Raw genomic sequence first — 13,351 nt, forward strand, 5'->3', positions numbered from 1 at the left:
AAATTAAAGTTCATGTATAATTTTAAATTTTATCTCATTGTAAATTAAATTAAATCTACGTGCAAGTATAATCTATTTAAAAATTTAACTATTATTGTATGAACTGATTGAATTTTAGCTCGATTGGCATTGACATTATTTTCAATATGAGAGAACGTAAGTTCGAGTGCGATAAAATACATTATCCTCCTATTAAGGGAATTTATAGATTAATATTAAAAAACTATTTTACAAATAGTATTTTTTATTTGATAAAGAAATCAATTTGTATGGCACGTTATATAGAAACAAAACTATCATTAATGTAAGACTAGAATATAGTCTACTCTAACTTTAGTTTTCAATATAAATTCGGTCGAATTTGATTGAATCATAAATTTGATTTGATTCAAACTTAATTAATTTTTATTTAAAAATAATCGAACACAAAATAGTTTGAATTTAAGGTGATGTAAATAAATAATTTAAATTTACCAAATCAAAATAATAAAAATTTAAAATAATTTAAATTTATAATTATCTAATCCAAAAATTTTCGATATCAAATTTGAATAGTCCTAACTCAAAACAAACGAATTATATTGGAAATAACTCAAACTAGAAAGTAACCAGAACTAAAATGAGTGGAATTCAAAATCAAGCAAATCAGTTCCTCTACATTATATTAAGAGTAATTTAATTTTTTCTATTAAAAATTTCATCTATTTGTACAGTTAAAAATTAACACAAAATATCCCAATAATAACATATAGCGTACCATGTGTATTTGATATTGACTTATATAAACTAATTTTAACAATGATAAAATATAAAAACTAATTTTTTTTTCACTAGGGCAGGCAATGCAATAACTCTTAGCGTGGATGATACTTTTATCCCAAAATTTAAAACTCAAACACCAAACCCACCAAAACAGCACTTTGCTTTCGGTCTACATGAACTTCAATCCTTTACAATTTGGACATGGATATTCATTCAATCATGGACGTCCTCAAGTCCTAGACTAGCCCATTTAGGAAAAGCAATTAGGGTTTGAATAGGGTTTATCTGACCCTGAATCTTCCCTTTTTTCAGCAGCCAACAACCCAAAAGTAGCTTCATCAAATTCCCTCATAATGGGGAAGAAACGAAAACACAGCGAAACCCAGACAGCAGAACCAACAAAGAAAGATGAAGGAGCTCCAGAGAGACCAACAAGGACTCTTTTGGGTTGGAAAGTCAAGGACGAAGCTAAGCAACAAACTCAGTCTAACACGGATTCTTCCCAATTTTTTAGAAACAAAGCGAAAGTTATGGTAACATGTTCACGCCGTATTAATTACAGGTTAGTTTAAAAATAATAATTCTTTGCCTTAAATGTTTGGTTGATTTTGTTTCTGACTTGGGTTGAGTGGGTTTTTGTAGGTATAGGCATTTGATGTTGAATTTGGTTTCAGTTTTGCCTCATTGCAAGAAAGATAACAAGGTTGAATCAAGGAGTAGCAAAGGAGCTACCTTGAATGAACTTATTGAGTGAAGGGGTTGTTCTTCTTGTTTGTTTTTTGATTATTAAATGTCTAATAATAACTCATTTTAAATGGTGCTTATTCCAGTGTAGGAAACATCAAGATCTTTATATGTGGATGGCAAGATCTCCTAGTGGTCAATCTGTGAAATTTTTGGTTAATGCTGGTAATGATTTTCTGATTTGATTTCTTAAAAAAAATGCTCTATCATGACTTTGATCATATTACATAATTATGTTCTTTTGATGTTGTTTACATTTTCTTTAGTTCTTGTATTTCTTGTGTTTTGAAAGAAGTTTGTTCTGTTTTTTTTCAGTGCATACTATGGAAGAATTGAAGCTCACTGGTCCTTTTTTGACTTTCTCGAGTAATTTCGAAAAAGATGCTCATTGGAAGCTTCTGAAGGAGATGATCATACAGGTATATTGATGTTTTTTATTACTACAGATGCAAATTCTCTCTGTTAATACTTGATATGAATGATAGACAATTTTTTACGATTAAGGTGGACCATTACTCTTTTCAAGTCTGTCCTTTATTAATGCTTTTACTTCCTGACTAGCGGAACAATGTGAAGATTGTTCGATATAACAGTTGACCGTACTGAGTAGTGAAAATGAGAATACTCCATGACACTTTATTTTCTATTGTTTTTGTGTCAGATATTTGGAACTCTGAAGGAGCACCGGAAATCTAAACTGTATCATGATCACATCTTTGTTTTCTCTATTGTCGATGACCACATATGGTTCCGCAATTACCAAGTTCGTGAAGTGGTATACTTTGTGTAGTTCATGCATTAATTAACTTTTCATATCACTTTTAATACTGCTGTTTCCTAATGTAGATATCTGTTCCTCATAATGAATCTGACAAAATGGCTCGAGGGGGACTCAATAAAATGACCTTAATTGAGGTATGCATTGGTTTCTGTTGATATGATTATGTTGTAATTTAATACTCCGTACTAGGGCCGTGCAGGTTGGTCCGAGATTTTGTTTGAATCCGATCAAGATATTCATTGGCAGCTTCAAGGGTCCAACACTATATGAGAATCCTTTCTACGTATCGCCTAACCAGGTTAGAGGATTTTACATTAATCATAATTTTTATGGTGCAAATAATGTATGGGTAATGATAATTTTATGGATTTACTCATTATTGCTGTCGAAACCATTCTTTTGAAAACGGGGATCGACTTTGTTTGAAAGTGAAAATTAAAACGAGAGTCGCCACCAATCTTTTATCAGGTGTGATCGGATCACATTTGTTTTAATAAATCAATTTTAGTTTACTAAAACTGGGCCTTTGGTCTACGAAACTTGAGAGAATGAGTTCGGGAGTCAGTTACGTGCGAGGAAGGATTAGCACCCTCGACACGCCCAAAAAATTGGTACCAAATTGATTAGTTAGTGTCTTAATGTCGAAAATTAAAAATCGGGAAGGGACTTGAAATACGATATTTTCTATTAATACTGATTTTAAAATTCTTGAATTAGCTTAAATCGATTTGTTTAGAGATTTCCTTATCTCGAGATATCGGAGTATCACATCCCGTAAGTTAAGACACAATACCATGAATTCTCGAGCACAAGGTCGTCTTTTAATTTAAATTGGAAATCCGTGCATTTTAAAATTCAAAAGGATATTTAGCTATTTAGAACCAACAAGAGAACCTAAACCTTGTAAGTTATGGCACAATTCTTCGATGTTCCAAAATGCGAAACATTGCCTTATTTATAGAAATTAGTAAAAATATGAATAAAAATCATTAAAGTAATGAACAACAGAATGATATAAAATAGGCGGGAGATAAAAATAAACGAGTTGGAAATACATTGAAACAAATAATAAATATGACAACAATATTAAAACAATAACAATGCATGCAATATATTAAACGTACTAATAGTATCCAATGTGAAATAAAAACAACGAATATATATAATAAAGATATTAAGAGTATGTACGTAAAATATATATATATTTATAAATAGTAATATTGTTAGAAATATACTATATATAGTGTTTGAAGTATATACATAAAATAGTAAAAATATAACTAGTAATGTTAAGATATATATAATATATACATATCTATGAAATAGATATAAAAAAAAATGTACATAATATAGTGTAAAAAATATATACATAATATAATTAAAATATATACATAAGATAACATGTAGGAAAAAATATATATAAATAATATAGTATTAAAGATATATACATAAAATAGTATAATATATATATACGTAATGTAGAATTTAGAATATACCTAATATATTAAAAGAATATATATATAATATAATATTAAAAATATAATAATAATAATAAAAAAGAGAAGGAGAGAGTGGGTGATTTTCGGCCACCGTCTGGTCACCGGACCGCCGCCGGCCACCGTCGGTGCTACCTACACGGCAGTCGGACTTCAAAAAAAAACTTTCGGTAAAAATAAGAAAGCTTCTTCCTTTTATTTTTACTTTCGTATAAAAGAAACAAAATAAAACTGAAAAGGAAAACAATAAGCAAACAAAGAACTTAAAACGAGAATAGACCAAGAAACCTCTTTTGCTTTGATATTTGATTTATCTCCAAAAAAATTAACCTCTTCAAAAACTAGCCTTTACAATAACTTTTCTCCTTGATTACTCTCAAAAAAACTCTCAAAAATCCTTTACAATAACTTTCTCCGCCAAAACTTCTCCCTCCCCTCAACAGTGACCAAACAACCATCTATGATGAACTTTACTTTTTGATGGAGAGAGGATGGAACTGCTCCAGCAGAATGGATCCAGGGCCTTCCCAGAAGGCAGTTGTACGAGGGTGTGATGTCCATGACTTGGAACTCGACATTGTAAATGTAAGGGCCTACTTCTAAAGGGATATCAATCTTTCCCATAACTTCACGCATTGTCCCATCGAATGCCCTTACCGTGGAATTACAGGGCCTTAAATAGGACAGATCTATCGGAATTCTGGAAAGCGTGGCCAAAGGCATGATATTGAGTGCCGAGCCATTATCGATAAGCACATTCGGTATTATGTAGCCCTTACAACGCGTCGTAACATGTAGTGTTTTCACGGAGCCTCTACCATTGGGTGGTATTTCGTCATCATTAAAAGAAATGAAATTATCCGCATTTAAGTTGTTTTCCTATTTGTCCAGCTTTTCCACGAATATATTGTTTGCCACGTAAGCTTGATTCAACACCTTCAGCAAAGCATTTCGGTGTGACTCTGAATTTAGCAGCAGAGATAAAATCGAGATTCGTGCTGGTTGCTTATTCAATTGTTCCACCACATTGTATTTACTGTGTTTGATAAATTTCAAGAACTTTTGTGCTTCCTTCTCATCCATAGGCTTTTTAGTTTCTTGCACAGGTAAAATTTCTTGCTTGACTTCGGCCTCATGCATCACTGCTTTCCCTTTTTGCTTCCAGTCACTGTTCTTCTTCACTGGTTCGACCTCTTTCGAATAACATCTTCCACTTCGGGTAAAATGACCTACCTCTCCAACGTCTCCAATTATGACTTTAAGCTTTTCATCTTCCGGTGTGACGATATTGATGTCATATTTCCATGGTCCATGGTACGGCTTTGTCGTCCTTATACGAGAAAAGAGACAGTACTTCGATTATCATTTTTGGTTTCACCGGCTCTTTCGTCGCGTCGTAATAAATTACTAACGGTCGATCCGTGCTATAAGGAAGACCTGATGAATGGTTGTCAGAGGTGCATACTTCTCTTTTGTTGGTCTCTTCCCTCTTGTTAAGGACCTTAATCTCCTTATTATCCATCCGATCTTAAAGCAATCTTTTAAATTCTTCACACGACTGAATATCGTGTCCTACAATTCTATAGAAATTGCAAAAACTTTGACATTCTTCTTCGAGAATTCTATCGGGGTGACAAAGCAATCCTTTCTTAACCAGTACCTCTCAAATTTTCTACAGAGGCGTCCTTATTTTCGAAACATGTCCTTATTTCCGAAACATATCTTTTGACTTTCCATTCGTCCTCTTTCCCCACTGTGCTCATATTCCCTTCAGCATGGTTAGGGAACGGGTTCTCAGTTGCGTTACTGGTACTATCGAATCGTAGGATACCCGTGTCAATGAGTCCTTGAACTCTCCTCTTAAAGGCTAGGTAATTTTTCGTGGAATGCCCCTGGTTCAACGCGTGGTATGCACAACTAGCGTTTGGATCGTACCACTTTGGGTATGGAGGTTTAAGGGGTGCCATGTAATGGGGAGAAATCAGTTGTTTCTCCAAAAGTTTTGGGTACAATTCCCCATACGACACAGGGATAGGAGTAAATTGTGGTCTCTCGGGATTAAGCCTTACTGGTCTTGGTTCGTTTCTAGGCTGGCTTTGAGCGGGTACCGTGTTTTGTGAGGAATGTGGTGACGGGTTTTTGGTTGTTCGTGGCGTATATGGGGTAGGAAGGAGGTGGTGCTTGGTAGTAAGGGGTTTGAGGGGGATAATAGAAATTTGGAGGTGGATAACTTCGAGGTCGGGGTTGGTTTGGATATGGATTAGGGGCATAACGGCTTTCTATTCCCACATGTGGGCTTCTGGTTCTTTCTTTTTCATGGGCACTGTCCTTTTTGAACCTTCTGGACCTTTCATTCTACCGCTCTTGACGGCGTTCTCTATAAGTTACCGAATATTACAATATCCGCGAAGTCCTTCGTGGTGCTTCCTACTAGTTCGTCATAAAACGACGTCTTTAAGGTGTTGATAAAAAGGACGGTTATCTCCGTTTTTGTTAGTGGGGGTTCCACTTGGGCTGAGACGTCCCTCTATCTCTGCGCATACTGTCTAAAAATTTCTGACGGCTTTTTCTTCATCATTTGTAAAGCCATCCGATCAGGCACCATATCTGATACATGTTTATACTGCTCACAGAATGCCGACGCCAAGTCTTTCCAAAATCGGATCATTTCCTTACTGAGCTGGTTGTACCACTGAAGAGCCGATCCTACTAGATTATCTTGAAAATAATATACAAGTAGCTTATCTCCATTCACGTAACCGGTCATTTTTTGGTAAAACATTACAAGATGTGCTTTTCGACATCTTGTCCCATCGTATTTTTCGAAATTAGGCACCTTGAACTTCGGAGGCAGGATTAGGTTAGGTACCAAACTGAGTTTTTTAGCACCTAGTACCGAGAAGGCTTCAGTGCCTTCTATTGCCTTGAGTCTTTCTTCCAAACTCCTATACTTCTCTTGAGCCTCGTGTGCCTTCTATTGCCTTGAGTCTTTCTTCCAAACTCCTATACTTCTTTTGAGCCTCGTGATCATCTATTTTCAACTTGGCTATTTCGACTGGATCATCTAAATTTAGAACTACAGGATTGGCAGGGGTTGCTCCGGGATTTGACATAAATGTTTCTTGTCCTAGATGAGCAAATGGCATAGGTCGTTGTTCCAAGCCTGTGGATTCCCCTTGAGTATACCCTCTTTGTGTTACGTGGGCATGTAATGGAGTGAATCTTGAGGGATAGAGTGGATCCTGGTCATGATTAATTCTTGATTGAGGTTTCATACTGTCGGGGTTCTGCATAGGTCCTTTTCCTTTGACCAAAATTGATATCATCTCCATTATTCTAGCCATTTGATCCTTTTGTTCAAGTGATTCCTCTCGAGATCTTACTATCAAATCTCTCGTTTCTTGCTGTGACTTAGCCAGTTGTTCTTGTAATTCCTTCTGGACTCTTTTCATCCTTTCGATTCTTTCATTGAACTCAGCCTCCATTGCTCTAGCTTGTCGATGCGTTTTATACGAATGGCGTGGTTCCAGATTTGAAGTGTTGCAACTGCGAATTATATGATTCTAACCTTAGCGAATGATTATGGGATATGTATATGTAATGAATGGATGAATGGATGCAAAAAGAGGCGTTAATTCCAATTCAATTTCATTAGAAGAACTTTACTATAAGAAAATTTTCTTTACATAGAACGGATGATTACATATACGACTTCGCCCTAATGCCCAAAGTCTTAACTTTCCTAAAAAGCCAAGCTAAGCTTCAGCCTCGGTCTGATTCCGACTCGTACTTTAAGCTTAATATATCAGCCTGAACTGCCAAGGTTTGCAAGTGATCAGCTATCTCCCGAACCTGAGCTATAGCTTCGCCCATGACATAATCTCTATCTCTAATCTGGTTTTGAGAGTGGTGAAGCTGTTCTCTGTAATGGAGAGCCATTTGATACGCTCCACTGATGGTCTTAAGGCAGTATCGATCAAGGCAGTTTATACTGGTGACATAAGGGTTGGCACAATGTGAGTTCCCCTATATATACAACAATTATAAAAAGAGGGTTCGCGAGATATCAGATGCATGGAACCAAACTCAAAGAATGAAAGGGTTCACTGCAGGCCCGATGACGACCCCCGAGTATGAATGGTGGTGGGGTAGGAGAGTCAATGATAACATTTTTAGGCAGAATCAAAGGAACACACAACCGATAAAGGAGCATTTACGGGTCATCCCATCCGAGTTAGAGATCATTAAGCAAGATTTTGAGAAAAGAAACTCAGAGTTAGGGAAGAAGATAGAACAGCTAGAAAAAGATAAAATGAAGTTGGGGTTAGACGTCGATATCCACAAGCTAGAGGCCAAGAAGTTAAGGAAAGGAAAGAATAAGGCTGAGGAAGATTTAGATAGTCTGAAAACCGATTACAAGAAGCTTCGTATAACAATAAAAACGTCGGAGCAATGGCATCAAGAGATTAAGGAGGAAAAGACTAGAGCCGACCATTGGGAGAAAAGATTTCAAGATGCCCGAGTACGAGAGGACATTCTGAAGAGTTTGTTAGAAACCCAAAATGAAAAGGAGAAGTTACGAGCTCGGGTGGCTGAATTGGAAAGATTACTTCAGCAACATCATAGCCATAATTCGATAATTAAGCTAAAGGCTAGTCTGAGCGAGATCGACTTTGTTTGAAAGTGAAAATTAAAACGGGAGTCGCCACCAATCTTTTATCAGGTGATCGGATCACCTTTGTTTTAATAAATCAATTTTAGTTTACAAAAACAGGGCCTTTGGTCTACGAAACTTGAGAGAATGAGTTCGGGAGTCGGTTATGTGCGAGGAAGGATTAGCACCCTCGATACGCCCAAAAAATTGGTACCGAATTGATTAGTTAGTGTCTTAATGTCGAAAATTAAAAATCAGGAAGGAACTTGAAATACGATCTTTTCTATTAATACTGATTTTAAAATTCTTGAATTAGCTTAAATCGATTTGTTTAAAGATTTCCTTATCTCGAGATATCGGAGTATCACATCCCGTAAGTTAGGACACAATACCATGAATTCCCGAGCACAAGGTCGTCTTTTAATTTAAATTGGAAATCCGTGCATTTTAAAATTCAAAAGGATATTTAGCTATTTAGAACCAACAAGAGAACCGAAACCTCGTAAGTTAGGGCACAATTCTTCGATATTCCAAAATGCGAAACATTGCCTTATTTATTGAAATTAGTAAAAACATGAATAAAAATCTTTAAAGTAATGAACAACAGAATGATATAAAATAGGCGGGAGACAAAAATAAACGAGTTGGAAATACATTGAAACAAATAATAAATATGACAACAATATTAAAACGATAACAATGCATGCGATATATTAAACGTAATAATAGTATCCAATGTGAAATAAAAACAACGAATATATACATAATAAAGATATTAAGAGTATGTACGTAAAATATATATAAATATTTATAAATAGTAATAGTGTTAGAAATATACTATATATAGTGTTTGAAGTATATATAGAAAATAGTGAAAATATAACTAGTAATGTACATAATATAGTATAAAAAATACATACATAATATAATTAAAATATATACATAAAATAACATGTGGAAAAAATATATATATATAAATAATATAGTATTAAAGATATATACATAAAATAGTATAATATATATACGTAATATAGAATTTAGAATATACCTAATATATTAAAAGAATATATATAATATAATATTAAAAGATATAATAATAACAAAAAAAGAGAGGGAGAGAATGGGTGATTTTCGGCCACAAGGTCGGCCACCGTTCGGTCACTGGACTGCCGTCGGCCATCGTCGGGTGCCACCGTACACGGCAGCCGGACCTCAAAAAAAAATCGGTAAAAATGAGAAAGCTTCCTCCTTTTATTTTTACTTTCGTATAAAAGAAATAAAATAAAACTAAAAGGAAAACAATAAGCAAACAAAGAACTTAAAACGAGAATAGACCAAGAAACCTTTTTTGCTTTGATATTTGATTAATCTCCAAAAAAACTAGCCTCTCCAAAAACTAGCCTTTACAAAAACTCTTCTCCTTGATTACTCTAAAAAAAACTCAAAAATCCTTTACAATAATTGCCACTTATGTTTTTTCCGTTCCCAACATTTGCAGATCCGAGCATTGGAGAAAAAGCAGAAGGCCGGGAAGTATGCTAAGAAAGTTAAAGCTAAGATAAGGAGGAAAATGCATGAGCTATCTAATTGACATGCTGTCGTTATGATGTCAAAAATAAATAGCCTTAATCTCGATAAAATGATTGAAATAAGTAGAATAGTGAGAGTAAGGGTCGATTCCACAGGGACTAGGAGTTTGATAATTTTCTTGCTTTTAACTTTGCTTAGGCGTGATGAGTAAAGGGAGGAGTAGAAGAAGGGTTTGTTTGAAGTGAAGTAAATGATTGAAATTAAACAAGTAAATTAAAAAGATTGAAATTGAAATCAAGAGATAAAAGTCAGCCTTGGGCTAAAGACCTTGCCACGATTTAAATCGATCCTCGAATGGGATTTTACCTCTAGGCACATGCCGGTTACAGCCTATAGGGCCCAACCCCTATAACTTTTTTCTCTCAAGTGAATCGAGAATCTAAAATCAATTTTTAGATCTTAATTCTTTAAGAGCTAATAGCGTCAATCGCTTATTAATTCAATGCTTTGAAAATCTGGAAAAACCCGACTCGAATTCTGTCGTCTCAAATAAGAATCTAACCTGATTTCAGTTTCCCTTAGCGGACCGCCGCTAAGCGTGTTCACAGGAAGTCGAAGTGCCACAGGCCGATCCTTCCTCCCAACTGTTAATCGAAACCGAATTTTATTCCAACGTGCACTTTTTGAAATCAAACCGATTTGATTATAAAAGGATGGTCGATTACCAATCATTGATTCCAAAAAACTGAAAATGTAATCCTCGAGGGTATGAAGTGCTTTTCGATTCTCACGACTTAGAACCGAGTCATCGCTTTAGCCTTTGGCTTTGGAAAACTTAGCTAAGCATGGTAGAGACCATACTTAGCATTTTAAGAAAATAAAGCAAATACTAAATCAAAAAGAGAAATTTATTAAAACTAGAAAGAAACAAAGAGGTTAATAAATGCAAAGTGAAGAATGCTCATGGATCCGTCCCCCTCTTGAGGCTTACCTCAATGGGGTATTTATAGTCCTCAAAAATTCTAAAATGTAGCATTCAAAATTAAGAGTAAAAATCCTAAATAAACAAATAAATATAAATCTTAATCCTAATTTGAATTTAAATGGGCGGTTAAGTCTCTTTCTTCATGCCAAATGTCTTTTAGAAATGGCTGACTGGGCACCACGTCAGCGACATCATGCTCCAAGTCATGCCCAGTAATTCGGCCATGTATCAAAAAAATTCGAAATTGCTCAATTTCGTCGACTTAAGCTCAATTTCTGCAATTCAATGTCCTAAATCAAAAAGGAATGAAAAATGCCAAGTTAGCAACTCAAAATAGCTAATAAAGGAGTAATCAACCACGAAATAATGTATAATTTAAACACTAATCACTAATCCATTGGAGCCAGATGAATTTGCAGATATGTGGAGGGATTAATGTTCCTCAAGATCTTTTTTTCTCTGGAAGTGAAAAGGATCGGTGTTCGGCAAAAGCATTTCATGTCCGGAAAAAGCATTTCGTGTCTGATGCGAAATTGCGGAGCCTGGTTTGGCATTCTAAGTTTTCATTTTTGTCATTGAGGTTTTGATTCCATTAATGGATGTGTTATAGAAAGTTATTGATATTGAGGTATTTGTAATCCAGAAATGTTGACCATGATTGACTTATTGTGGAACATTAACATGGATTTATTTCAATATCATTAATATGAAAATGATAGGTAAAAGTTGTATGTAGGTCTTATAATTGCCTTTTTTGCCATAAATAAGTCAAAGACCAAATCAATCCCTATTTCAATTATTAAATGATGACATGGTTGACAAAGCATGTAAGCAACGATGATATACTGCATGTACCTTATATTGATTGCCATGTCAGTAAATATTTAAAAATTAAATTAAATAAATTTTTGTTTTTAAAAATCACTACAAAAGAAATCCGAACAAATTTAGTAATTATTTGAAAAATCATGTATAATATGCATTTGGACAATTGTTTGCCTATGATAAACAATTGTTTCCCTTTATCCTAAACATAGATTTTTAAATAAATATTAAAAATTATTTATTTGCAATATTTTTTAATATTTGATGAGATACATATGGCATGACGTATGTCACTGCCTACTTGTTCGATTAGTCATATTATCACTTAATAGTAGAAATGGATATAATTTTTAATGAATGATTAATTTACTCTTTAATTTAATGTTTTACTCATTTTTTGAATAAATGAAATAAAATACAATCCGACTCTTAGTATAAAAACTTCTTTGGTACTTTCACAAAAAAAATGATAATATATTTGCAACTTCAAAAACGATAATAACATGATGCTTTGGATTAGTTTTAAAAAATAAATTGTGGTTGATGTGTAGTATTTTGGTTTTTAAAAATTTGTTTAATAGAGTGAGCCATGAAGATGCTAAATGATAGATCTAAAAATTGTTTCAAATAAATTTTGGTGTAATTTTTACTACTTTAGATGTAAAATATTTATTCTTATATTAGAAAATTTTTAAATAAATTATAAATTAAAAAATTTCAATTCAATTTTAATAATTGTGATTTTTTAAAAAAAAAATTGTTATCAACTTGAACATGAATTACATACAATCAAGGGGGATTTGGTTAGGTCTGTGATAGATTTCAAGGGTAATGTGAGATTCTTACATAATAGTATCACGTTTGGTTTGCAAATATTATCTTGATGTGCTAATTTTACATTTTCAATAGTGTTAACATTTTGAAATTGTAGATACTCGTTTTTTTGTTATTAACACTTTTATCAATAGTAGTGTAAAGAAATGTCATCCATTGCAGAATCACTCCATGTTAAAAAATGTCTTGGAGAGCATAGCTTGGAGGCTTAGAAGAATGCTAGTTCTTAACCTTTATATGGAGTACAAGTGTTTTCCCCTCCCTCTCCTAGTCAATCAAATTGTATATTTACACTTAAGTTTGCAAGTAGCATTCTCATTGCCAAAATGAATTACATGAGTGTAACTTCCATAAAGCTACTATTATATCCACTATCTTCATAATTTCTCTCCCATTTACTCACTACAAGTAACATGAATGTTATTTCATTAACACTCATTACCCATAATTTGTAACAAGTTCTTGTAAATTAATCTACATCTCTCCCACGTCTTACAAAATATGCCACTTGTTGTATAACTATTCTTTGCGTATATTTTAGGAAGGCTATACATAAAAGATCTAAAGTTTCATTTGAGGACTTCTTTTTTGGATCCCATTACTCTTTACAACTTGCTTTCTACAATCACAACAACCATCGTGATTTTGATGTTTATAAATATTATGAATATTTTGATGTTTTATTTATTTTTTCTCTATTGCTATTGGTTTTATAAAATACTTGACATAAAATAACAATG

General features: G+C 33.8%; 1 protein-coding gene across 4 annotated transcripts; it reads left to right on the top strand.

Annotated features, from left to right (window-relative positions):
* Nucleotides 1-850: 850 nt before the first annotated feature.
* LOC107948635 (ribosome biogenesis protein BRX1 homolog 2) lies at nt 851-13,081 on the top strand. 4 transcript variants are annotated; one of them, XM_041110806.1, is made up of 7 exons: nt 851-1,324; nt 1,598-1,671; nt 1,822-1,925; nt 2,168-2,281; nt 2,353-2,421; nt 2,487-2,585; nt 12,774-13,081. In XM_041110806.1, exons 1-7 carry the CDS (start codon nt 1,116-1,118, stop codon nt 12,939-12,941), a joined length of 837 nt encoding a protein of 278 aa, XP_040966740.1. In that variant the 5' UTR covers nt 851-1,115; the 3' UTR covers nt 12,942-13,081. The 4 variants fall into 4 exon arrangements, with proteins under 4 accessions (XP_040966740.1, XP_040966741.1, XP_016738748.2 ...); XM_041110807.1 differs by having other exon boundaries at nt 854-1,324; nt 2,168-2,269; nt 12,774-13,071; XM_016883259.2 differs by lacking the exon at nt 12,774-13,081 and adding an exon at nt 9,936-10,438 and having other exon boundaries at nt 860-1,324.
* Nucleotides 13,082-13,351: the final 270 nt, after the last annotated feature.

The sequence above is a fragment of the Gossypium hirsutum genome, chromosome A04 (genome assembly GCF_007990345.1).
Source record: "Gossypium hirsutum isolate 1008001.06 chromosome A04, Gossypium_hirsutum_v2.1, whole genome shotgun sequence".
NCBI lineage: Eukaryota > Viridiplantae > Streptophyta > Magnoliopsida > Malvales > Malvaceae > Gossypium > Gossypium hirsutum.